We start from the raw sequence: 24,865 nt of genomic DNA, 5'->3' as shown, positions 1-24,865 counted from the left end.
ACTGCCTTATTTCATGTGCTTTAAATGCTTACTTGTTGTTTACATTTAATGGGTGGAAAGATACTTTATCACTTTTCAGATTTGTGAATATGAAAATGTTTTACATCAATACTGTCTCGTTGCTATATCTGAAGTTATCAGCTGTTTTGCTTTTAATAGATCGTTCATTTTGGTGGTCTTCAAAATTTCACATTGTCAATGTGTATGGAACTTACATACTTGTAAAAGAAGCACATGAAGCTGGTGTAGAAAGGTTTATCCATGTTAGCACAGATGAAGTTTATGGAGACAGCATCAATAAGGTGAGGTTTTTTTTTGTTTTTTTTTTTGTTTTTTAAATCAGTATTCTAACATGGTATACATGTTACAAATATATGTCCCTTTAAAATATTTCCTTATTTGTTTTTCTTTCTTTTAATAAATGTCATTTTATTGATCATTATTTTATTTTTTAGTTGCAATAGATTTTTGTTATTTTTATTCAGATATTTTCTATTTAATATAAAAAAATAACTTCACACCTTAAAAAAAAAAGCTCAGATTCATTTAAACCAACTTCTGCTGAAAAAAGTCCACAGTGGCATGCAAAGGATTGGGCACCCCTGCTTAAAATGTCTGTTACTGTGAATAGTTAAATGAGCAGAAGATGAACTGATCACCATAAGGCATAAGGTTAAAGATGGCTCATTTCTTTTCAACATTTCATGCAAGGTTAGTGCATTGTTTTTGTTTTGTACAATGAAAAAGGAAAGGACATCATTCAAAAGTTTGTGCACCCTAAGGTATTTATGGTCTCAGATAATTTTTACCCAAGGTCTCAGACCACAATTAGCTCATTAGGGCTATGAATTTTCACTGTCATTTTTAGGAAAACTTCAGGTGATTGACAATTGCAAAGCTGTATAAATTATCTGACTTCTCAAACCTTGTCCCAACAATCAGCTACCACAAGTTCCTCTTAGCAGCTGCCTAGCACTCTGGAAAAAAACAAACAAACTGATGTTTACAAAGCAAGAGAAGGTTACAAGAAGATGGCAAAGTATTTTTAGGTAGCTGTTTACTCATTTCATTTTGTAATGTTATTAAGAAATGGCAGTTAACAGGACCAGTGGAAGTCATGTTGAAGTCTGGAAGGCTAAGAAAACTTTCTGAAAGAACTACTAGTTGGATTGCTAGAAAGGCAAATAAAGACCCCCTCCCATTTCACCGCATAAGACTTTCAGGAAGATGTAGCAGATTCTGGAGTTGTGTTGCATTGTTCTACTATTCAGCAACATCTGAACAAATGTGACTTTCATGATAGAGGTAGCGGAAGAAAACTTTTCTTGCATCCTAACCACAAAATGCAGTGCCTGAATTTTGCAAATGAATATTTAAACAAGCCTTATGCATTTTTCTAACTACTCCTGTGGACTAATGAATCCAAGTAAAAGTTTTTGACCACAATGTGCAAAAAGGTATATTTGGAGAAAAAAGGGTGCCAAATTCCAGGAAAAGAGCAACTCGCCAACTATTAAGAATGGTGGTTGAACTATCATTCTTTGGGCTTGCGTTGCAGCCTGTGGCACATACAACATGACGTTAGTAGAGGGACAAATGAATTCAATAAATACCAGCAAATTCTGGAAGCTAACATCACACCATCTGCAAAAAGTTGAATTTAAAAAGAGGATGGGTCCTACAGCAAGATAATGATATGAAACACACCTCAAAATTTACAATGGAATACCTCAAGAGGCTCAAACGGACAGTTTTTCCAAGGTACACAATCTGTGGATAAATCTCAAAAGAGCAGTGCATGCAAGAGAGCCCAAGAATCTTGCAGAATTAGAAGCCTTTTGCAAGGATGAATAGGTGAAAATACTCCAAGCAAGAACTGAAAGACTATAAGCTGACTACAAGAAGTGTTTACAAGCTGTGATACTTGCCAAAGGGAGTGTTAATAAGTACTGACCATGTCCGGTGCCCAAGCCTTTGCTTTAATTTTTTTGGTATTTTGTACCTGTAAATAATGGAAATAAAAATGTAGTCTTGCTTAAAATGTTAAAGAGATGTGTCATCTTTAACACTATGCCTTTTGGTGATACGTTCATTTACTTCTCAATTAACTATTCAAAGTAACAGATATTTTAACCAAGGGTGCACAAACTTTTGCATGTCATTGTATATTTGTCCTGTCCTGCATGGGCCCTAAAAGTATAAAAGCACGATGAAATTAAAATTAGGTATCATGGAAGGCTGAGACTAGGGCTGGGCGATTTTGGCCTAAAATCAAAATCTTGATTAATTGAACATTTTAACTCTATCACGATTAATGAACGATTATTTTATTTATTTATTTTTTTTAGTTTTTTGCCCTCATAGTTCACTGACAAGTTTTGTACAGTAAATATGCTCACGTATTACAAGTGAGAGATTTTTGAATGAAGGGTGCATTGCTTGATTTTAAAATAATTGAAGGAAACACACTATATACTATCTGTGATTATTTATTGAGCATCAATGTTGAACAACTGAAATTAAAGCCAGTGTTGAACAACTGAAATTAAAGCACACCTTGCCTAAAACAAACAGTCACTTTGTTCTTATAAAAAAAAGTAAAAATAAATAACTTGCACTTTTGGAAACAAAATAAATTATTTTCAATGTTTTTCTTATTAAAAGTAGAAAATAAGCAGTATCACTTCTAAATAAAATAACTCTTGTATATCCTGTAAATAATATTTTAAACAGTGCATTTCTTGCATGTTCTGTAAACAAATATTTTAATGTGCAATGTATCAATGTAAACAACAGATTGTTGTAATGAAAATAGAACTCTCTAAACACTGTTGCATGAGGAGATCTTCGCGATCTTGTCATGTCACTATATGAACATGAATTTACTCTTAAGTTCTTACTAAGAAACTTGAGCATGTTAACCTTTTCAGGTTTCAGGCAGGACCTGAGGCATGTAACAATGTTTCAGCCTGAACTGAAAACCTGCTCTGATGGGGAGCTAGTAGCTGGTATGCAGAGATACTTTTTTGCCACCTTACTTAGAGTTGGAAAGTGTACATGATGCTTCCTCCACCAGTCCAGTGGATTTGCCTCACTCTCCAGCATGGGGGACACCAAATAGCTGCTCATCTCTGCACCATTGTCTGTCGTAATGGCTGAAAGTTTTTCTTCCGCAAGGTCCCATTCAGAAAGCATATCTTTCAGACCTTGCGCAATCATATCTGCTGTGTGATCGGCTGGAAAATATGCCATCTCAAGCCATCTCTGGCGCAGCTTCCAATCGTCGTCAATGTAGTGCAAAGTAAGTGTCAAGAATGGGTCCATCGTCCTACTTGATCAGAGATCAGATGTGGCTGCAAAGTGTTGAACATTTTTCAGTTCAGCAGCTACATTTTTACAACATGTCTTGTACATGTCTGGCAGCTCAGTTTTAGAAAAATGTGATCGCGATGGCACAGTGTATCTTCTGTCAAGAGTTTTACGAGGTGTTTAAACCCGCTTCGCTCCACTGTAGCCAAGGGAGTCGTATCCTTTGCGATGTAATAACAAATAGCGTCAGTTATTTCTTTCCATCTTCTTGAACTCTTCTCATACTGTGTGGCATTTGTGAACGCTTGTGTTATCGACATCTGCTTTGCGGAGGCACTTGTTGCTGGGCGCTTGTCAGTCTCTTTTTGTTTTTTTTGAGCCATGCACTGTTCATATTCAGTAACGTGATTGTGCTTCAAGTGTTGAAACAAATTGGTGGTGTTACCTTTGGGCGTCGAAACTGTTTTTCTACAGTGTCTACATCTGACTTCATTTTGTTCGATGTCATCCTTACTGAAGCCAAAATGTGTCCAAATGACGGAGACTGCGTTTTTCTTTGGTACAAGCTGCTCTTGTTGCTCAGTTGTGTCAGTGTTTAAGCTCTCCATGCTCGACATGTCAGCGGAATAACGTAATGTAATGGAGCGGGGTCACGTGACTCCACACGCGGTAGTGTTTTTAAAGGGAAAGTAATCAAAATAATTGACCTGGAAAAATTTGATCGATTATAGGTTCTGAATGTCAATTTTTCGTTACTTTTCGATTAATCGCCCAGCCCTAGCTGAGACTGATTATTCACATGAAAATCAAGATATTATATGTACAGTACCCACTATTCATGAATTTTGTGACCCATGGAGGAGACACAACAAGAGTTGCAAAAAAAAATGAACAAAAAATGGGAATTTATTGCAGACCTTGCAATTTCCAGACAAGTTGAACAGATGGAGTTGACTTCAAGATGATAATACAAAAACAGTCAAGACTATGCCGTTCTTGGTTTAATGTTACAATGACAGTGTCCTAACTAAAATTTTATAATTGGTGGGGTCACATCTCCAAAATAAGCACACTAAGAAGCCCTCCAGCCTTCCTATATCATCAGAAGACTAAGGGTAGTGAAACCCTTATAACCTTTACCCTGGGAATGCTTCTAGTGCTATTCGCTTTTTCCCAGAGGCCATTCTGAGTCACACCTGTCCATGTACCATACTACACTTTCCAGAGTCCTTTGCTGGAGCTTACACTACTGCTGCCAGCAACTGCTCAGAGGGGTCTGAAACAACTTCACCATATATCGTTGCAGTCCTTCTATTAATTGGGCATCCTGGCTGCTTAATGTACTATTTGAACTCTCATACATAACGCATCATAGTTACCTCCTTTATCCCCTTTCCCCTTAGACTGCCTAAAACAAGCAATTGCTATTACTTTTCAAATTAAAACGTTTCAACATCATATCACTAGTTAACTTCCAATCCATTTTGGTTGATCTCATACTTTCTGTGGCCATTGTCTAACTGAAATAAGAAGAGCTCTCAGTATCAGTTTTCTCTGCAGCCATACCTATTATTAGATGAGCACAAGGTAATCCAGCCAAGTCTGCCAAGCACAACTCAATGATTTTCTTTTAAATGCTTGGCTTGAAGACACTGAACAACACAAATGAAAGATACACTACGGGAATGAGATAGTTAGCAGCTTCTTAATTATGGCACTGTCTTGAGTGATCATGATTGTCATCATCAAAAAGTTACTGAGGAATAGCAGCATCCATGTCCAGGTGGCAAAGCTGAAATTTTATATTAACAGCATGAATGTCCATCATAAACTAATTCTGTTAAAAAGCACTTGAATGATTAGAAGTGGTTGTGGAGTACTGTCCCTTTTATTTTTAATTTTATTTGAAAATTGTTGTAAACCTGAACACTAACTTTATGGCTTGAAATAATAAGTAACCTTGCCAATTTGTTCTGTTACATAGGATTCAAATACAGTTACTTTACCTTTTATCAGTATGCATTTCTTAACATTTAAAATGCTTCTTTTGAAGTTAAGATTTGTTTCCAATGTTTTTTTTTCCAAATCAAAACATAACTTGCTTACAGTGTTGTCTGTTTTGATGCATATTGATATTGTTTTTTAAATTGTATTATTTCTGTACAGTACTTGTTTCAGAATAAGTTTCTAACGAACTGAGACTATTAGATTATAAAGATTATTACAACTGACAAAATAAAGTTGTTAACTGCTTCATGCAAACCTTATTGCCTTGAGGCTAAACTTCGGATCATAAAGCACACATGTATTCTACTTATTTTACTTTGCTAAGGCTGTTAAAATGTACTGTATAAAGCACTTAGAAACAGAGTTGTCTCTTGGAAAGTGCCCTAAATATAAGACTCTTAACTTGCTTTTTAAATATTTGGTAAAAAAAAAAAAAAAAAGTATTAAATATTTTTCTTTTTTGCAGGAGTTTGATGAGTCCTCACCATTGAGACCTACAAACCCATATGCTGCATCAAAAGCTGCGGCAGAATGTGTAATATTGTCTTTCTGGAAAAGGTACAAGGTATGAGAAATCAGTTGTTTATAATACTATTCTGGATCTGTACTCTCATTTGAAGTGGATTCATTAAAAAATTGCACACCAGTTGGACTATTTGAAATGTATAAGCTTTTCTAAATATTTGACTCTTGAGTAAATTCACATATAGTTAGTCACTTGTAAGACCACACATCCAAAAACATACAAATACAAGTACTTATCTTTATGTGGTAATTGAAGGTAAAAAAACACACTTTGGTGGGAAGATCAAACCGTACAAATTGCGTTTTGATTTTCTGGTTTGCTGTCCTAAGGCTGGAGGCTAAGTTGTTAATTCTGAAAGGAAAGCTTTTTAGTAAATTTCTGTTTGAGACTGATTTCACTTTGAACCTATTGGTCCCACAAGAACAGTGTTCCACTGATTATGGTATGATCTTACTGGGGCGTAGGGTAGTGAGCAGCAAAAAGACCCAACATCCATTCATCCAAGAAAATTAAATAAAATGAATGCCTCTTGCATGACTGTCCATTTGACTTATGTAGCAGAATACACATGCAAAATGTAGCGCAATTTTGCAGCAGTTTTTGTAGAAACAAGTGAAAGTAGAAGCAATATAGCTGTCATTTTAGAAAGACGTAAATTTTGTCAGAAATTCCACCAATCAATGCCAGTAAGAATTAAGGATGGCCATATTTTATTGCATGTATGTTATACACTTACAGTTTACCTATCCACCACTTTTTGACAAAGCATATTCTGAAACATTTATTATTTTTCTCATTAGTTGGATTTATAACTTTTATCTGCGGAATTGGGAAGCAAGCCCACTTGATGCTCCAGTAGCAGACTCTTCACAGTTGTGCCCAAAATAAAGATTTAGGGTATTTATCTTAACATATGTGTGTTCTTTGATAAGGTCGTGATTTAAAGGAAGTTTACTGTCTTTAGATTTCTTAAAAAGTCTTATCAATTTTATTCAATTTAGAAATAAGAAATATAATTGCCAGGTATTTCTGAGGTAGTGCTATTCAAGCATGCAGTGCTGCTGTCTTATTTTCTTCTATTCAGATATGCATGATGTGGCTGTCTGCATCACATCTTAAAATTGTACATTTAAAATATATTTGAGCCCCGATTTAAATAAGCAGACCAGCTTGTAGGGATTTTTTTGTGACAAAGGGGTCATCTATAAAATAAATGACCAAAATTTTGCAGATAGTGCATAGAATGTAGCATTTTGTCCAATAGTCCTTTCACTGCTAAATCCTCCATTCTAGCCAAGAACTTCTTTAAAATACTGAATACGCTTTACAAAGTAAAAAATGAGGCAGTTTATTCTTCATGTGTATATCATATGAGTCATATGCATTAATTTACTTTGACATCACTGTCAAAAACAAGCTGAAGCACACACCTTGATGTCCTAAACAGAGTGTTTCAGCAAATACTGGAGCTTGGTGATTCTGTGATGAAGTCTGCAGTGAAGCAAGATTTTTAAATAGGTAATCGGTTCCTAGAGCATGCAGGTTGTTTGCACACTGCACTCTGGGATTGATTGGGGTGCTTGACTGATTGCACATTCTCATGCAAATGTGAGTGGGCCAGTCAGGTGCCTCATTTGCATCTCAAATTGGGTGGAGGACAGCACCTGCACCTAATCAGGCAGTATAAAAGGAGCCTACACGGTAGAAAGGTTGAAATCAGAAAGAGAATAAAAGAAGAGAGATTAAGGAAGGAGAAAGAGGCAAGATGATGAGAAGCCCATGTCATGGGGAAAGGAGGAAGGTAGTCAAGAGTATGCCCCGAGAATGTGAGCGGCAGGCCGTGCCCAGTGTGAGGCTGGCAAAGGGGGTGCTCTACCTGAGAAACACAGAGAGGAGTAGTAGTGGCCTCATTGTGCAGCATCTCCCCTGTAGATGCCGATGGACTAGCTGAGGGAGACGTGAGTGGGGTTTGGTGGGTAGTCCTATGGAAGCCAACGTACTAACAGTAAGAACCTGAACTTGGAATTTACAGGATGACTGCACCTGTCAGCAAGCTCCTCCTAATGCTACTTATCCCTAATGGGATAAGCTTAGCAGACACCATATTTTGGGAGGAGGCATTGGGACTTGTCTGTTTTTAATTGAGAAACTTGCCTGGGATTGTAACCTCAGTTTAATGAAATTAATTATTGCTCGTTTCAAACCTCCACATGGAACCTTTAATTAATTATTTACTGAAGATCTAGCACTGCACTTTTGAACAGTGTTGTTTTTGGTTTTTTTTTTAAGCACTTGCACAATTGTTTCTGATGACAAATTGTTGCTCACATTCAACATATTGCTGTTTATCATTTTGTGCTTAGATATATTGACATACAGTACTTGCTTTTGCAGTTTCCAGTTATTATTACCAGAAGCTGTAATGTTTATGGTCCACAGCAGTACCCAGAAAAAGTATGTTCATCTCTTTAAATTAGCCTAAATCTGTAAAATGTCTATCACTACTGTGATGTGAATCTAAAAATGTGTTTTTGTTGATTTAGGTCATTCCCAGATTCATCTCATTGCTACAGCATGGCAGAAAATGGTAAACCTACATGCAATTAAGTTTTATAGTTTTTTTTTTATTCATAAACATTTTGCCCCAAATGAAATAAATATATGTCATTCATTCCAAAGGTACTGAATACAATTTAATGATTTACTTTGCTACTGTCATATATTTTATGAACATTTGTTCGGTTATTCAGCTGTAACCTTGTGCAACCTGTACTTTCTTCAGTATTTCTTAGTCTTTACTGTAATTTGAGTGTGTAATACTGCATAGCGAGACTAACCTCTAAGTTAACCATATTTTAATATAATGTTAATGCTTTTCCTTATTAATTTTTTGTTGTTTAGGTCTCTTGCCTCATCTCATATGGCATTTATATATATTTTTTCTTTTTTAATTCTGGAAAATGTTTATTTGCTGCCATAACTCACACTGCACAAAAGTCATTTCATTTTCTATTATTTTGCTTCTTTTTTTTAATTTCAAAGTAACTTTTGATTTCAGCTGTATTCATGGCTCAGGGCTTCAAGCGCGCAATTTTCTGTATGCTGCCGATGTCACCGAAGCATTTCTCATTGTTCTGGAAAAGGGAGTGCCTGGAGAGATTTACAATATAGGCACAAAGTTTGAGCTGTCCATTATCCAATTGGCAAAGGAGTTGATTAAACTGGTAGGTCAATATTTGTTACTATAACTATTACTGCTTCTGCCATAAGATGAATGAATAGTTTATGCTTTTTTTAATTTAAGATTGTTTCACAATTATGACATGCTGTTATTTGTGCCAGACATTTTCTGTAGAGCTGTATTAAAAATGAATAAATACATAACTTTCCAAATATGTCACCTTCAAGGCTTAGTGTATGGCTGTGTGTTAATTTACGTCTTAAAATTAACTAAGTGCATATACAGAGAGTTTTCAAATAAATATGGTCCATTTATGTGAGACTGATTCTTTACTAAAAGAAGTCCAGGTGTCCTGTCCATTTCTGTATTTTTGGGTATTTGCAGTTTTATTTGTTTCATTACTAATAGCTAACTTCCTGGTAGGTATAACTGAGAATTTATTTTGTGGTTCTTGTGCTTAGGTATTTTAAATAGGGTCAGTTTTTTTTCCTTATCATTTTCACCAGCACGTTTCTACTTGCACAACAAACATATGCAGTTGCGTGAAAGCGACAACACATTCAGTGTCATTGTTTGTGCATTTTTGTGTGAACCAGACTACACCATTTTGCAAGAGCTGCAACAGACTAAGGATGAGAGCCAGGCAGAACTTCAAAGACTAGCAAAAAAGAATTTGTTGCTGCTGTGAGGCTCGGGAAAACTGCATGTGAGAGAAATGTTAAATAATTGTTGTTGAGCAGTAATGTCTGTTTTTTTTCTTCATTATTTCACCTTATACAATTTCTTGTATTAGGAATTTGTTAGTTTTCGCATACTCCTTGGGGTGATATCTCAGGGTCAGCCATTGCACAGCGCCCTTGGAGGAATTGAAGGTTAAGGGCCTTGCTCAAGGGCCCAGCAGAGTAGGATCTCTTTTGGCAGTGACGGGGATTCGAACTGGCAACCTTCGGGATACCAGTGCAGATCCTTAGCCTCAGAGCCACCACTCCGCCCTTAAGAAATTGTATAAGGCAAAATAAATATTTGACACTTTCTTAAGCAGGGAAACTGCATGGACCCAATCAGGAGAATCAATTTGTCATTTTTTCTTTCAGCAGATTCAGTTATTGGTCTTGTTTCAAATACAGTGTGATTGCATGGCTTGCTATATGCTAAAATATCACTTGTCAGATGTAAATTCATGTTCTTATCTGCAGCACTATTTATTGTAGATTATTCTGCCTGGAATTCCATTTGGCCAAACCTGGAAGCGAGGGACAATTTTTATACATTCACTGGCATTTACCCATTTCACTTAAAGCCTTACTTGACCAGAATGCTTTCATTCACACTCAATATGTTAACAGTCATCTTAACGCCTTTGCTGGTATGGTAATTGGCAGCTGCTATAGCCTGTGCTACCATTGTACTCTGCAGTGTGTCCCCACTTCAGCAAAACGTTTCCACTTTTAGAATTTTGTACCATTAGACCCCAACTTATATAATTTATCAATGACGTTAACAACAGACGGAATACTGATTTTTTTTTATACTGTATTAGACAGTAGTGGACTTTTCTATTAGATTGTTGCTGATTAATTACAGGTCCAAAAAAATATGTACTTTAAATTTCATTGTGCTTATCTGTTTTCACAGATTAAAAACATTTCTGACCGTGATGTGGAAAACTGGCTGGATTTTGTTACCGACAGGTAAATGCAATTTATATATTTTTATGATATATACAGTAGAGCAACTGGTTGTGACACTTCACCTGTTCATAAATGGCCGATATACTGTTTATAATTGGACCGGGGGAAGGTATTTATATTTACACTTAAGTTGAGTATGTTGGCAGTGGATATAATTTGAATATCCTTAATCTCCCAATCTTCATTTCATCAAGATGGTTGAATGTTGTCTTAGGCAGTGGCTGATATACCTCTGATCACTGATGATTTTAATTTCAAAGGGTCACAGGTGAAAGGTAAAATTACAAGAGCAGAAGGGGCATGTATAGACATGGTAAATTCAACAGCAGAATATGCTTAATTAATGTGTGCCCACCATCTTTCTACAAAAGAAAATTCATAAACACATTTCAGTTGATGGTGGTACTAGCAACCAAATAAACATTATCTTAGATTGTGTTATGTGTCACAACAAGACATTAACACAAATTATGCTGGCATTGATCCATAGAGTGATCACTTTCCACTTACTGCCATCATCGAGAATGTGTTGTCACAATGATAAGAATGAAACTTTAGTACCTTTTTCAGTGAACTGAAATGCATTACTAAAGGAAATAAAACCTATAACATCAGTACACAACTGAGCTTTATCAAAATGTTTTTCCTAGAAAAAACATGCAAGATTGTTAGTTTTAAACAATGATATCCTAAACCAGTGGTTCTCAAACTGTGAGGCGGGCCTCCCTAGGGGGGCGCGAAGTAACAAAAAGGGTGGTGCGAAGATGTGAAAAAAAGAAAACAAGAATCAAAAATATGAAAAGTACATCTATTGAAACAAAAACAAATTAACTTAAACTACATTCTAATACTAGAAAAATAATATAGCTAGATATGTGTCGATAAAAGTTAAGTAGGTATAATAAAATATGCATCTATGATGTATCATTAATTAAAAAAGAACAAATTGGTATTAGTGGGCTCCTTTCAAGAAACATTAGAGGGGCGCAATTAAAACTGTTATGAAAACTTGGGTCGCATATACGTAAAGGTTGAGAAACGCTGTGCTAAACAATGGATAACATCTGATACATGAGGAATGAAGCAACTTAAAGTGAAGTTGCTTAATTTAATTCACCAAATGTTCAAGATCTGGCTTAGATAATAAATGCAAAGGTATAGAAATGTATGAGTAACCTACGAGAATGCAAGGGTCTGTATTGAGAATTCATCTTTTACAGATGAAAAAGGCTATGAGCTTGGAAGGTCTTAGTAAAATATTCAGCATCATCGAATGTCCCTCTTGTGGCAAAAGGCCAACATAACTGACCCCATAAGTGACAAGAAAGACAATGTCATCCACATTGCACAGAGCAGCTACAAAGATAATGTATTTCCCAGATGATTAAACAATGCCTAATGCTATTTTAATGATCTCTACTGAAATAAATTTGATAAAATCTCTAGAGAAAATAGTAAAATAAGTTAACCTAAAGTAAGTTTGATTTTAGTCTAGTAGCTAATTGAAAAGTAATGTCAGGTAGCAGATTAAGCAAACTTATCACAAAAGAGAGCAGGGTGCAAAAAATTTCAACCCTTGAATACAATTGGGTGCTTTTTACCAGCCTTGTCCTATCTGGATGTTGAAACAATAAACTTCAAAACTGCAACCACCTTGACAGCAGCATCATTATATTCTACGTGTCTTGTAAGCCTAAATGCTCAGGCTTTTCATTGTTGATGTCTTAGGGCAGGTGTACTCTATCTTCAGAACAAATAGCATAACCAGCTTCTAAACTTACAAGAACACTATTAAATCGGGAAACCTTTTTCATCAAAGACTGTGCTGAATGGGTCATGTTTTTAGACAAGGTATTGAATACATCCAAAAAACTGGAATAGTTCTATCATTCTTTCTTTCATTCTTTCATTCATTGATTGAATTTGGTAACGTTTTTTCCCTCAAGCATGCCATAACATATTCCTAGTATTTCCCCTTTTCACGTGTTAATGGTACACTCAGAAAGGGGAGCCATTTTTTTTCTTTGCTGGTGGTACCCACAGAGCTCTGATATTGCCTACCAGTTGCAGTCTGAAAGGTTGGCTGAAGTTCCCAGTTTGCATCGGCTGTACCCCACAAGCAAGGGAGCTGCACTATTTCAGGTGGTGACACTAGTTAGGGCTAGCAGCAGCCTCCTTTTCCAGTCGTGGTTCAAAACAATAGGCAGTCATGCTTTATCCTAGGCCATAATGGTCACCTTGCTTAGAGGTATAACTATGGTAGAGTCCAGGATAAACCATTTTTAATCAACTTCCAATGCAGTTATTCACTGTAGTATGCACTTTTTATATTTAATAGATGTTTTGGGTATCTGAACCGTCAAATACAGTATCTATGTTGACAGTTTGTTTACACTTTGATCAATTGTCTTAAATATGGCATTCCCTTACAACACCTATTTTTCTATTTATGTCAGAAACATTGTTAAAAGAAATCTGCCTAATTTCCCTTATCTTCAATCAGAATCCACACTTGCAGATAATTTCCTCATCACTAGTTAAAATATATTCAGTATTTTGAGAATTTATCAATTAGTGTCACGGTGGCCACCTTTTAGGTGATTATAGGTGCAACTCTGGGAAAAGGACCTTTCTTTAGATGTCTCAGGCAAAGAATGGAATTCATTTACTCATGGCATATACCGTAGATACTCGCGTATAAGTCGAAAAATTTATGCCTTAAAATTCATTCAAAAAAACAGGGTCGACTTATCTGCGGGGCAAAATAATTTTCCATAAAATCTGGGTAATGGCACAGTGCTTTTATTTAAAAAAGTCAATCAAAATCAGTTTTCAAAGTAAACAGTGCAGTGATTCAAAAGAACTCTTCATTAAATAAATAATCCATAAAGCAAACGTGGAGGTTTAAAAATCAATAAAATAGAAAAACAATCCTTTAAAAACCCGGCCTACCACCCAGGCTTCCACACAGCTGCCTGCGATCGCTCGCTCGCCCACTCGCACCGCCCCTCTCTCTTCCTTCCTCTCTACCTGACTCGCACTTCTCTTTATATGCAGAGAGGACATAGCAGCTGCAGCACATTAGCCACAGGAACAATCACGGATGTGGGCAGTGCCTAACCTGTTCATTAGGTGAGAAACGCCCACACCGCAGATCACCCTGCTTGCTCGCTAAGTTGCGAGCGCGGTGATTATTTATTTAAAAACTAAAATGGCCTTTGCTAAGAGAGCTGTGGACCCATAACACCACATAAGCCTTTGTTGGAATTTCAAGCATCGGCTGGCTGGTGTACGCGGTTTATGAACAGATATGGGCTGTGCCTTTGTCAGCGAACAAAAATCGCGCAGAAGCTGCCGAAAGATCTAAAAGAAAAGGACAGTTCCTTTAATAAATTTATTATCAAGCAAAGACAAAGGCATGACTTTGATCTCAGTAACATTGGTAACATGGATGAAACGCCAATGACATTTGATATGCCAGGAAATCGAACTGTAGCAGGTATTGGTGAGAAGACCGTACTTATTAAGACAATGGAAAGACAATGAAAAAACCCAAGTTTTACCCTTGACTTATACGCGGGTCATAACAAATTTCGTAATTTTCGGCTTAAAAATGCAATCGACTTATCTGCGAGATCGACTAATACGCAAGTATCTACGGTACTTTTCACTAATCTATGCAAAATATGCTGCAATTCTTCATAAAACTGCATGTTGTACATATCTTTGTAGATTAAAATAATCCAAAATGTGTTGGGAACGGAACCCTAACTGTGAATGATGTCATCTAGCACCAGCCTCAATAGGTTATATATTTTGGGACTGTCCAAAATTTATATAAAATAAAATGTGGGGAAGATATTCGCTAATAAATCCAATAGTGTCAAAATAGCACCAGAAAAAATAAGTAGATACCCATTAACTCATTGTTGTTTTTTACAATATGTTAGTGTATTTACTTAATTTGCTTAACAGAAAGAATCATAATGCAACCCCTATTCCTCAATAGGAATGTGATGTCTTATTTTCTAGTACATATGTAATTTCAGTGTCCATATTCAGCTAAAGGAGAATAACCAAGCAAAATTCTTTTTTGCCCTTTTTTTTCAGGCCTTATAATGACCTTAGATATCCAATGAATACTGAGAAGTTGCAGAAACTAGGTTGGAGGCCTACAGTGTTGTGGAAAGAAGGAATCAGAAAAACAGGTACCAGAGAAGTTGTTTTATTGCTTATGTGCTATGTTTGCTGTGGTACAATTGTAAAAAACACCTAAAACATCTACTGAGTAGTCCTGTTGGCAAAAATATATAATTAAAGAGAGGTGCCAGAGCTGAATGCCCAGGCTCATATAAAGAAAGGCCAGAAGAGCTTAAATAGCAGCTGTTTCCAGCAATAATGATAACAAGGAATGAGGCACTATGATAAAAGTGCTCTGGTAGTGGGAAAAGTACTATTTAAATGTGAAGAAATATTATTATTTATGATAAAAAGAAAATTTTCAAATAGTCAAGTAATAAATGTTTTTTTATGCAAGACAAGGCACCTTGCAGCAGAAACAACACTGTAGTTTAAATGGTTAAGGGCTAAGTCCTTGTCATGTTAAATGCCTGGAATAAATGTGTTCAGTTCATCTTCCATAGTTTGGAGTGAGATTATCTGTTTTAACACAATTAACACTGCCACCTAATGTGAGAGAAAGATATGACAAGTTGATAAGTTCTTGTTTAACACATTCCTTGTGTGAAGACAGTTTAAGCTTAAATACTGTAAATCTTTTAATTGTTATGATTTATACGACTATTCACTGGAAATAAAATGTTCTTACTCAAAGCTTTTGTGGAGCCTAAAAATTTTGTAGACCTTTCCCAATATGTTTATTACATATAGAAATAATGAATATGGATCAGTCCTATAAACTGCCATGTGCTGAGAGATTTTTTTTTTTTGCTCAAGTCCTTCCTTTTCAGTTAAAAAAACTCTATATTTAGGCAAATAGATTACAAGTGGCAGGCAGAAAAAAATCAGTTGTATGGGATAACCCTGTCTGGTTTCCCATTCTAAAACAAAACAATAGAATTTACATTATTTAACTCTTGTAAGTTGCAGGGTGGGGCTGCTGTGAATCAGACCTGTTTTACAGCACAACCCACAAATGCTTGATTGGTTTGATATCTGAGGAATTTGGAGGCCAAGTCAGCACCATTAACTCTTTGTCATGTTCCTCAAACATTCCTGAGCAATTTTGCAGCATACGTTATTCTTAAAGAGACCACTACCATAAGGAAACAGTGTTGCTATGAAGGGGTGTACATGGTCTGCAACAATCTTTAGGTAGGTGATATTTGACGAAGTACTGTAACGTTTACATGAATGCCATAACCAAAGTTTTCCTAGCAAAACATTGCCCAGAGCATTTCACCGCCTCCACTGCCTCTTCCCTTCTTGCCATAGTGAAACTTACTGCCATCTCTTTTTCAGATGAACAACACAAATGCACCTAACAATCTATATGACCTAAAAGAAAACGTGATTCTTCAGACCAGGTTACCTTCTTCCATTGTTTCATGGTCCAGGTCTGTTGTCTGTCCAATACTTATTGATGCACGTGGGGAGTGAAGGGTAGCCTTTCTGGTCCAATCCCACAGAAAAGCTACTGTATCACAAACTGCTAAAAAACTTCATGTTGGCCATGAGTGAAAGGTGTTAGAAAACACAGTGCATTGCAGCTTGCTACATATGGGGTTCCGCGGCCGCAAACCAGTCAGAGTTTCCATGCTGACTACTGTCTACCACTGAAAGTGTCTACAATTGGCTTTGCGTTGTGCTCTTGGGGTCATCTTGGCAGGACACCCACTTCTAGGCAGAATAGCCACAATACCAAATTGTCTCCATTTATAGACAACTTGCCTAACAGTAGACTGATGAATATTTAAAATCTTTGAGATGACTTTGTAACCCTTTCCAGCCTTATGTAGATTAACAATTCTTGATTGTAGCTCTTCAAACAGCTCTTTTGTGCGAGGCATGATTCCCATCTGGATATGCTTCTTGTCAAAGCTCAAACTCAAACTTTAGTGTTTTTTTATCAATTAAAATAATTCTAGGCCATACCTCTGAACTCGTTTTATTAAATGGACTCCAGGTGTGCTAAATTCTGACTGCAATGAGCTTTTTAAAAAGTCAGGTTATGGTTCACTTACTTCTTCCAACCTTCAGTTTCACAGTTTGAATGATTTATTCAATATGGTCAAAAATTCTCTGAAAAATTGTGTATCTTTAGTTATAGGAGACTGTGTTTGTTCATTATTGTGACTGACATGAAGATAAAACCATGTCTTTGTAACTTTCTAATTTTTTGCAAGAAAGACTAGCATGTGAAAGTGCTCCTCCATGAGGCATGTACTTGTTGGGCTGCAAATGAGCCCTGACATACTAAATACAGTACACACTGTGAAGAACAGCTGGAAGTATATAAACACATGGAGGAGTAGTGCCATTGTTTATGCAAATGAGCACTGAAATGTTTTATAGCACCTTACTTTACATAGTTAATATGATGAAATATATTTTGTGTGATTTTTAAATTATAAGAAAATGTGTTATTGCAGGACACTTTTCAGCATGGTTTTAAAAATCTAGGGAGCAGTGGAGCTCTAATGCTAAAGAGGTTTGCCCCGAATGGATGAAGCAGAATAAAACTGGCCTGCGGTCAAAAATAATTGCACACCCCTGTTTTGTTGACGTACTAAACATTTAACTGGCTCCAAAAAAAGTTTTTAACCTGTAGAAAAAATCAAAAGTTACATACCTACTTCAAATACAACAGATTACAAGCTTATACTTAATGGGTAATGATATAATTAATGTTTTCATAATTTAAAAATAGGATACCTCAGGAAATTCTTTCTATTGCCTGGCCTGTCTGTCCTTCAAATGTTTAGTTAAAGTGGCTGTTTAAGCCCCTACAGTTGGTATTGTGCGGTAGCAAATCTTGTATATAGGCTTGCATGTATCTTGTGATTTTCCAATCCCCATTTGCTACAAAACCAAGGTATTTCTAGAAACTGCTCTTGCTACCCTATATGTCATTTAAGCATACTGGTGAATACCGTGATGTTGGTTAAGTTGCCATCTACTAATTTTAAAATGTTAAAATCAATACTTTTCAATATTTTGATACTTTCGACAACCCTAGTAGGTACTAACTCCTTCATACCGGGAAACTTCACAAGACCTGCTGTTTTGGAGACTCTCTGACCCACTCTTCTAGCCATCACAATTCATCCTTTGTTAAGTCACTTAGATCATAACACTTGCTCATTTTTCTTCTTTCAACACATCACCTTCAAGAACTGACTGTTTGCTTGCTGCCTAATGTATCCCACCACTTGACAGGTGCCATTGTAACAAGATAATCAATGTTATTCACTTTACCTGTCAGTGGTTTTAATGTTGCGCCTGATCTGTGTATGATAGGTCTATGTACACGTTTCACATCTATAGACTGCAAGACCAAATGAAGCTCATTTGTTACTGAGGTACAGTATGTCAAAGATTTAACAGTAGTTGTCTGCTATTACCAGAGAGTTTTATCTTGAGATAATACAAGAAAAGCTGTGTTAGCAAGATTTTAGATGTTTAGTTTGTTTAGTAGGGAAATTGGTCTAGATGTGCATTCAGCTGTAGTATTTCAAGAAGCAAGGAGCTTTTCTTATTTGTGAGAAAACATAGCTGACAACAGACCTAATTTAACATAGAATTTTTCATTTTCTTTTTTTTTTAATTAAATTCTGGCACAAATTTTAATATTTTTAAAATATATTTGTTTATATAATTCAACAACTAAATACTGTACATAGGCCGGTATTTTTATGTGTTTGATAATTTTGCATTCCCATAGAAACAACAAATTTGACTTGCAGCAGATTATCTGTACTTCAGCTACTTTTTTTCTGTTTTGTTTCAAAGGTATAACAATGTCTCCAAAATTCATCCAAGTATTCTTCAGTGTCAGAAATAATTAAAAGTATGCAGATGCACCAATGCTAGCACTAGCTAGTTTGTGCATTAAGAAAGGCTTATTTCCAATCATGTGTAGCTATACACTGTTTTCTTTTTTTTTGCAGAATTCCTTTTGTTTGGTATCTTTGAGCACTTGAAAGTCTTGTCTTTATAGCCCTAATTAAGCATAATTTTAATTGCATTTAACTTAAGACACAAACAAGTATTATAGTTTAATTCTTTAAGTTTATACAAGTAGCAATGTACTTAAGGCTGAGAGTATTAACATCTCTCGGAACCCTCTTAAAGATCTGCATTATTATTATTCTAACAAAGTCTTTATTTTTCTGTGCTTGATGGAAGAGAGTGCATACTGTTTGAAATACCAAACAGCAGTTTTATTACTAAAATGCAATACAGTGAGTCTTCTCTGTTGATATCTAATTAATTTTTTTTTTTTACTATTTAGTTGACTGGTACAGGGAGAACTTCCATAACTGGGCTAATTCTGAAAAAGCATTGGACCAATTTCCACCTTTTACTTTTGAAGAGAACTGAAAAACAACTGACCGGGTTACTGACAAAATCTGAAATTGCAAGATTAAAAGAACCAAACACTGAATCATGTTATTGTGTTTTTGAGATAATACATATTTTTATTTGTATAGTAATTTAAAGCTAGTGTACAGAAATAGTAGTATTTTTGTGTATTTTAAATCTTGTACTACCAGTTAGGGTTTGTTATACTTTATAATGTAAAAAAAAAAAAAAAAACAATAAGAACGTGCTTAAAAGCTATGATTTTTTTTAAAAGTTTCTTTTAATAAAATTATATTTGTATTTAAATCCTGTTATTTTATCAAAGTTTATTTTTGTAATAGTATTTCTAGAAGAAACATCACTGTTTTAGTTGGCAGGTACAGAATAGTTTTAAACAAGGTGGTATTTGGTATTTCAAAAAGCCACTCAGAATACTGTTTTTATTTTAACTAGTATGTAAACTACAGGTGAAAAAACAGCTGATCTGAAACAAGGAAGTGTCTTGGATGTGTGTGGCTTCCTTTTAATTTGGTCGTGTGCAAATGATCCAGAATAAGCAGGTGACTGGAACAAATCTTAAGAAATTGTGCCATTCTCAAGACTCATTTGATATTGAAAACGGCACTGTGGTGCAGACAATTACTAGAGAAGATCTCGACATGAAGAGTATTTGTATTTACATACAAATAAATAGACAATTACAACTATCTACATGAGAACAGGTCATTCAGCCCAACAAAGCCCGTCAGTCCTATCCACTTAGTTCTTCTTAAAAAACATATAGTTTAGTTTTGAAAGTCCTACTGTTCACCACACTCCTTGGTAGCTTATTCCAATTGTCTATGGTTCTCTGTATAAAGAAAAAATTCCTAATATTTGTGTGAAATTTACTCTTAACAAATTTCCAACTGTGTCCCTGTGTTTTTGATGAACTCATTTTAAAATAACAGTCTAGATCCACTGTACTAATTCCTTTCATAATTTTAAACACTTCAATCATGTCACCTCTTAATGTTCTTTTGCTTAGACTGTAAAAACTCAAATTTAATCTTCATAATTCATCCCCTGCATCCCTGGAATCAGCCTAGTTGCTCTTCTCTGGACTTTTTCTAATGTTATCCTTTTTTGTAGCATGGAGACCAAAACTGCACACAGTTCCCCAGGTGATGCCTCACCAGTGCATTATAACGCTTGAGTATAACCTCCTTGGACTTGTACTTTAACTGTCTGAAAGTTGATAATATAGAGTCCACTACGGCTCCTAAATCTTCTCATAATTATACTTTCGATTTTCAGACCTCCCATTGTGTATTCAAATCTAACATGTTTACTTCCTACATGCAATACATTATATTTCTTGACATAAAATTTCATCTGCCACAAATCTGTCCAATCATGTACACTGTACAAATGATTTAATGGATTCTAGATTATCTGCCAATCCATCAAGCTTGGTCTCATCTGTAAACTTAACCAGCTTGGCCGACTAAAGTACGTTGTGGATGCGCTGGCTGCCATGTAATTTAATATAGGTCTTGCAGGGGCATGGATTTGTGTGTAAGTGGAACGTGCCGGAGTCAGACGCAATTGGAGGAAAAGAGTGGTATGGCACAGGATTGTTTGAAAGTAACGCTCCCCTGTATAAAAGACACTTTCTACCTATTGGGATCGTCGTCGTTTCATTTTGTTCTGCCTTTAGACTGACTAGAGAGAGCGATGTGGAAACATTGCAGAGCATTTCAGTGTTCAGTAGTTGTTTATAGTTGGTGCCTATTTTTGAATATATTTTTCAATTACAGAGATCTCGGGAGTCATTGAAAAGGTTTGGTGGAGGTGTTTATATTGACTGCATTTGAGGCACTTTTTTATATGTACACTTGACTGTTCTTTTTATAAATACTTTTTTATTTTATTTTTTGGGTCTGTTAATTGGTTTTGTTCTTTAAGGAACAACTTCCTCAACGATATTTCAATAGTGGAAGACTCCCTTTCATAGTGTATATATGTTTTTTTTTTCTTTTGATTTGGGGACTTTGGGTTGCACTGTAATTACTGTACATAATCACCTTTTTTATTTATTGGTTCCCACTACACTGGCTGTCACAGCCATCCTCTCCATTTTCTTCTGTTTCTCCTTTGATAACCTTGCGCACACACTGTATATAACATCTTCTAGGCTCATAGTGAAATTAGACTCCTCCATATCCCCCACCAGCATCTCCAATAATATCTCTTCATTTTCTGATGACCAAAAATATCTGTTTACAGGTAGGCCTTAGCTTTTGAATGTGTTACATTCCTATCGATGTTTGGAACACAATTTTGTTAGTACTTTTAATTTAAAATAATTAGAACTATCAATATTTTACAGTATGTCAACCTTAAGCTTAAACACCCTACAGTTTTTGATAAAAGTGCAGTACCTCAAAGACTTAATGAAGGTGCAAAAGGGCACAGCTGATGATTTATTCCTCAGCAGTGATGTGTTATCTTTGCTGAGGGATTGCTCAGAGTCACAACCCCAAACCAGCTGCTGTTCTCCCTGAGCTATTATACTTGAATGATGGGAATTGCAGGCATTGACTCCTACCACTCAGCTAAACAGTCAGTTGCCAATGTGGCAGCTTATCTGTTGCGAAGCTTGTTGCATAGCTGCAGTAACTGACGGTTTCTTTCGATGACATATGCAAATGAATGCACAAAGTGACTTTTTCACTTTTAACACTGTGCCATAATGCAGCCTTTTTACAGAAACGTGTTTCTTTTTTCACTTTTATAAACTTTTTTTTTGTTATTATTTACTAATATCAAGATTTGTCCTATGGCCTGTTACTATAACGTATTATATTTTTAATAGATTTTTTAAATTGAAATTGGCCTGCTGTTATCGGTGACCAGAGTTTCAGTTTGTTTTAACTACCTTGAGAATGAGCTGCAAACTTGTCACATGTCACATTGTGAGCACTGAGGATCCTCATGCTACCTTACATCCACAATATCTGTGAATGTAATAGACTTTGAGGAATATAAAATGGGATGTATTAAATATTTCTGCACTCAGCTGGTAGCAGTGCAATCACTATTACAGAGGGAGCTATCTCGCACTGTATCAGAGGAACAGCCAATTCGAGGATGGCAAGGAGAAAAATCTGGAGCAAGGATTAAAGTAAGGTGAACATGATTCAAAACTGACCAGCCTCAATTGCATTTTAGATTGAAAAATGTGTAACATTTCATGTCGTTTTACAGTGAGTTCAGATATTGTGCACTTGGGTATTGTGGAAGACTGGCTTGAATCTCATATTTAAGATGTTGTTTAATAATGGATGGGTTACGTTGGGTACAATCAGAGAGAGCAGGAGGGGGCCTGAAGACTTACAGTATGTGAATAAAATATATGAAAAAAGCAAACACGTTACAATTAAAGCTGAAATGGACGATACAGACTTTGACATGCCATCTGAATTCATCCATGTTACCAGCTCAGAGGGGGATGCATGTTCTTTTTTTTTTATTATTATTAATTTTATTACAATCCATACAAAGCAATCAAGATTTTACAAAAAGAAAAATTGAGTTAAGAACAGATCGATCCCCACCCCTGAGAGAGAGAGCAAGCCAAATAACGTTAAATTTAAGGCTTGTAAACATACCTAATTAAAAAAAATTCTCTGTGCTTTATGAACTTATTTTAAAATATTACTGATTAGATCCTGCCATGTTTTGAAAAGGTCTGTACAGATCCTCTAACTGAGTATTTGATTTTTTCCAATTTCAAATAATATAACACATCAGTTTCCCACTGACTTAAAAGAGGAGAGTTTGGATTCTTCCAGTTTATCAGAATGAGTCTGCGTGCCAACAGTGTAGTGAATGCAATCACAATTTGTTTGTCTTTCTCCACTTTAAACCCTCTGGAAGAACCCCAAACACAGCTGTTAATGGGTTAGGAGGGATTGTGAGTCCAAGGCTGTCTGACAGGTAATTAAAAATTTTTGTCCAGAATAATGTTAATTTGGTGCAGGCCCAGAACATGTGACCTGTTGAGGCTGGGACTTGGTTGCAACGTTCGCAGGTTGGATCATGTCCTGGAAACATTTTGGAGAGTTTTAGTCGAGACAGATGTGCTTGATATATAATTTTGAGTTGTATAATTGTATGCTTTGCGCATATGGAGCTTGAGTGAATTCTCTGCATTGCTACTTTCCACTCCTTTTCTGATATATTAATTGAGAGGTCATTTTCCCAGTGTCCTCTTGGATCTTTGAAAGGAGGGATTGTAAAAGGATTTTATATATTGTAGAGATGGAGTCTAACTCCTTGAAATTGAGCAATAATTTTTCCAGCATGGATGAGGGTGCAAGATGAGGAAAATCTGGAAGGTTCTGTTTAACAAAGTTCCTGATTTGAAGATAGTGAAAGAAATGTGTAGCTGGAATGTAATTTTTCATAGGATGCAAAGACGTTGTCTATATAAAGATCTCTAAGCAAGTTAATTCCAAATTTTTTCCAGATATTAAAACTGCATATGTTTGTGAGGGTTGAAAGAGGTGGTTCTTTGCAGGGTGCCACAGAAAGAAGCTTCTCCGTCTTAAAATGCTTTCTACATTGGTTCCAGATTCTAAGTGAGTGGAGCACAATTGGGTTATTAGTGTATTGCCGATAACGTGTGTTTATTGGAGCACAAAGCAAGGAATACAAAGAAGTACTGCAGGATTTTACTTCTATGTGGTCCAAGCCTGTGTATGTTCTTCTATTTGTGTCCAGGTTCTTATCGCCTGTATATTTGCTGCCCAGTAATAAAACTGGAAGTTAGGTAGAGCCATGCCACCTTCTGCCTTTTGTCTTTGTAGGGTCGCTCTTTTGATGCGTGGATGTTTTGAATTCCAAATAAATGAGGTTATTGTTGAATCTAATTGCTTAAAGAATGATTTATTAATGTATATTGGGATGTTTTGAAATAAAAAGGAGCTTAGGAAGAATATTCATCTTAACAGTGTTAATTCTTCCAGCTAGTGTGAGATGAAGGGTTGACCATCTATGCAAGTCTTGTTTAATTTTTTCCATGCAGACTGCGAAATTTTGTTGATAAAGAGCTTTATGTTTACTTGTGATGTTTACCCCGAGGTATTTAAACTGTTCTGCAATGATAAAAGGTAGGGTGTCTAATCTAATATTATATGCTTGAGAATTCACTGGAAAGAGTACACTTTTATTCAGATTAATTCTGAGACCAGAGATCTTTTGAAATTCTGTGAGTGCTGCTAAGACTGCAGGCACAGAATTTTCTGGGTCCGATATATACAGTACCATGTCATCTGCATATAAGGAGATTTTCTGTTCCAGTCCCTAGATAATCCCCTTTATCTGATCAGTATTTCGACAATGTATTGCCAGTGGTTCAATGGCAATGCAAACAGCAGTGGTGACAAGGGGCATCCTTGTCTAGTGCCACGTTCTAGTTTAAAGTAGTCTGAGCAAATGTTGTTGATGCAAACTGAAGCTTCTGGGTTAGTATACAGTAATTTAATCCATGCACAAATGTTCGGGCCAAACCCAAACTTCTCCAATGTAGTAAAAGGCATTTCCATTCAATCATGTTGAATG

General features: G+C 35.9%; 1 protein-coding gene across 1 annotated transcript in view; it reads left to right on the top strand.

The window, feature by feature from the left end:
• LOC120523791 (dTDP-D-glucose 4,6-dehydratase-like) overlaps nucleotides 1-19,524 on the top strand; it is a 60,314-nt gene extending 40,790 nt beyond the window's left edge. The window contains exons 5-12 of the mRNA XM_039745390.1: nucleotides 160-302; nucleotides 5,783-5,881; nucleotides 8,237-8,296; nucleotides 8,386-8,429; nucleotides 8,901-9,066; nucleotides 10,659-10,714; nucleotides 14,825-14,922; nucleotides 19,188-19,524. Of these exons, the coding sequence (XP_039601324.1) occupies nucleotides 160-302; nucleotides 5,783-5,881; nucleotides 8,237-8,296; nucleotides 8,386-8,429; nucleotides 8,901-9,066; nucleotides 10,659-10,714; nucleotides 14,825-14,922; nucleotides 19,188-19,276 (755 nt within the window). The 3' untranslated portion in view covers nucleotides 19,277-19,524. The remainder of the gene's footprint in view (nucleotides 1-159; nucleotides 303-5,782; nucleotides 5,882-8,236; nucleotides 8,297-8,385; nucleotides 8,430-8,900; nucleotides 9,067-10,658; nucleotides 10,715-14,824; nucleotides 14,923-19,187) is intronic.
• The last annotated feature ends 5,341 nt before the right edge of the window (nucleotides 19,525-24,865 follow it).

Source organism: Polypterus senegalus, chromosome 2 (assembly GCF_016835505.1).
Source record: "Polypterus senegalus isolate Bchr_013 chromosome 2, ASM1683550v1, whole genome shotgun sequence".
Taxonomy (NCBI): Eukaryota; Metazoa; Chordata; class Cladistia; order Polypteriformes; family Polypteridae; genus Polypterus; species Polypterus senegalus.
This window is presented reverse-complemented; position numbering and strand designations above follow the sequence as displayed.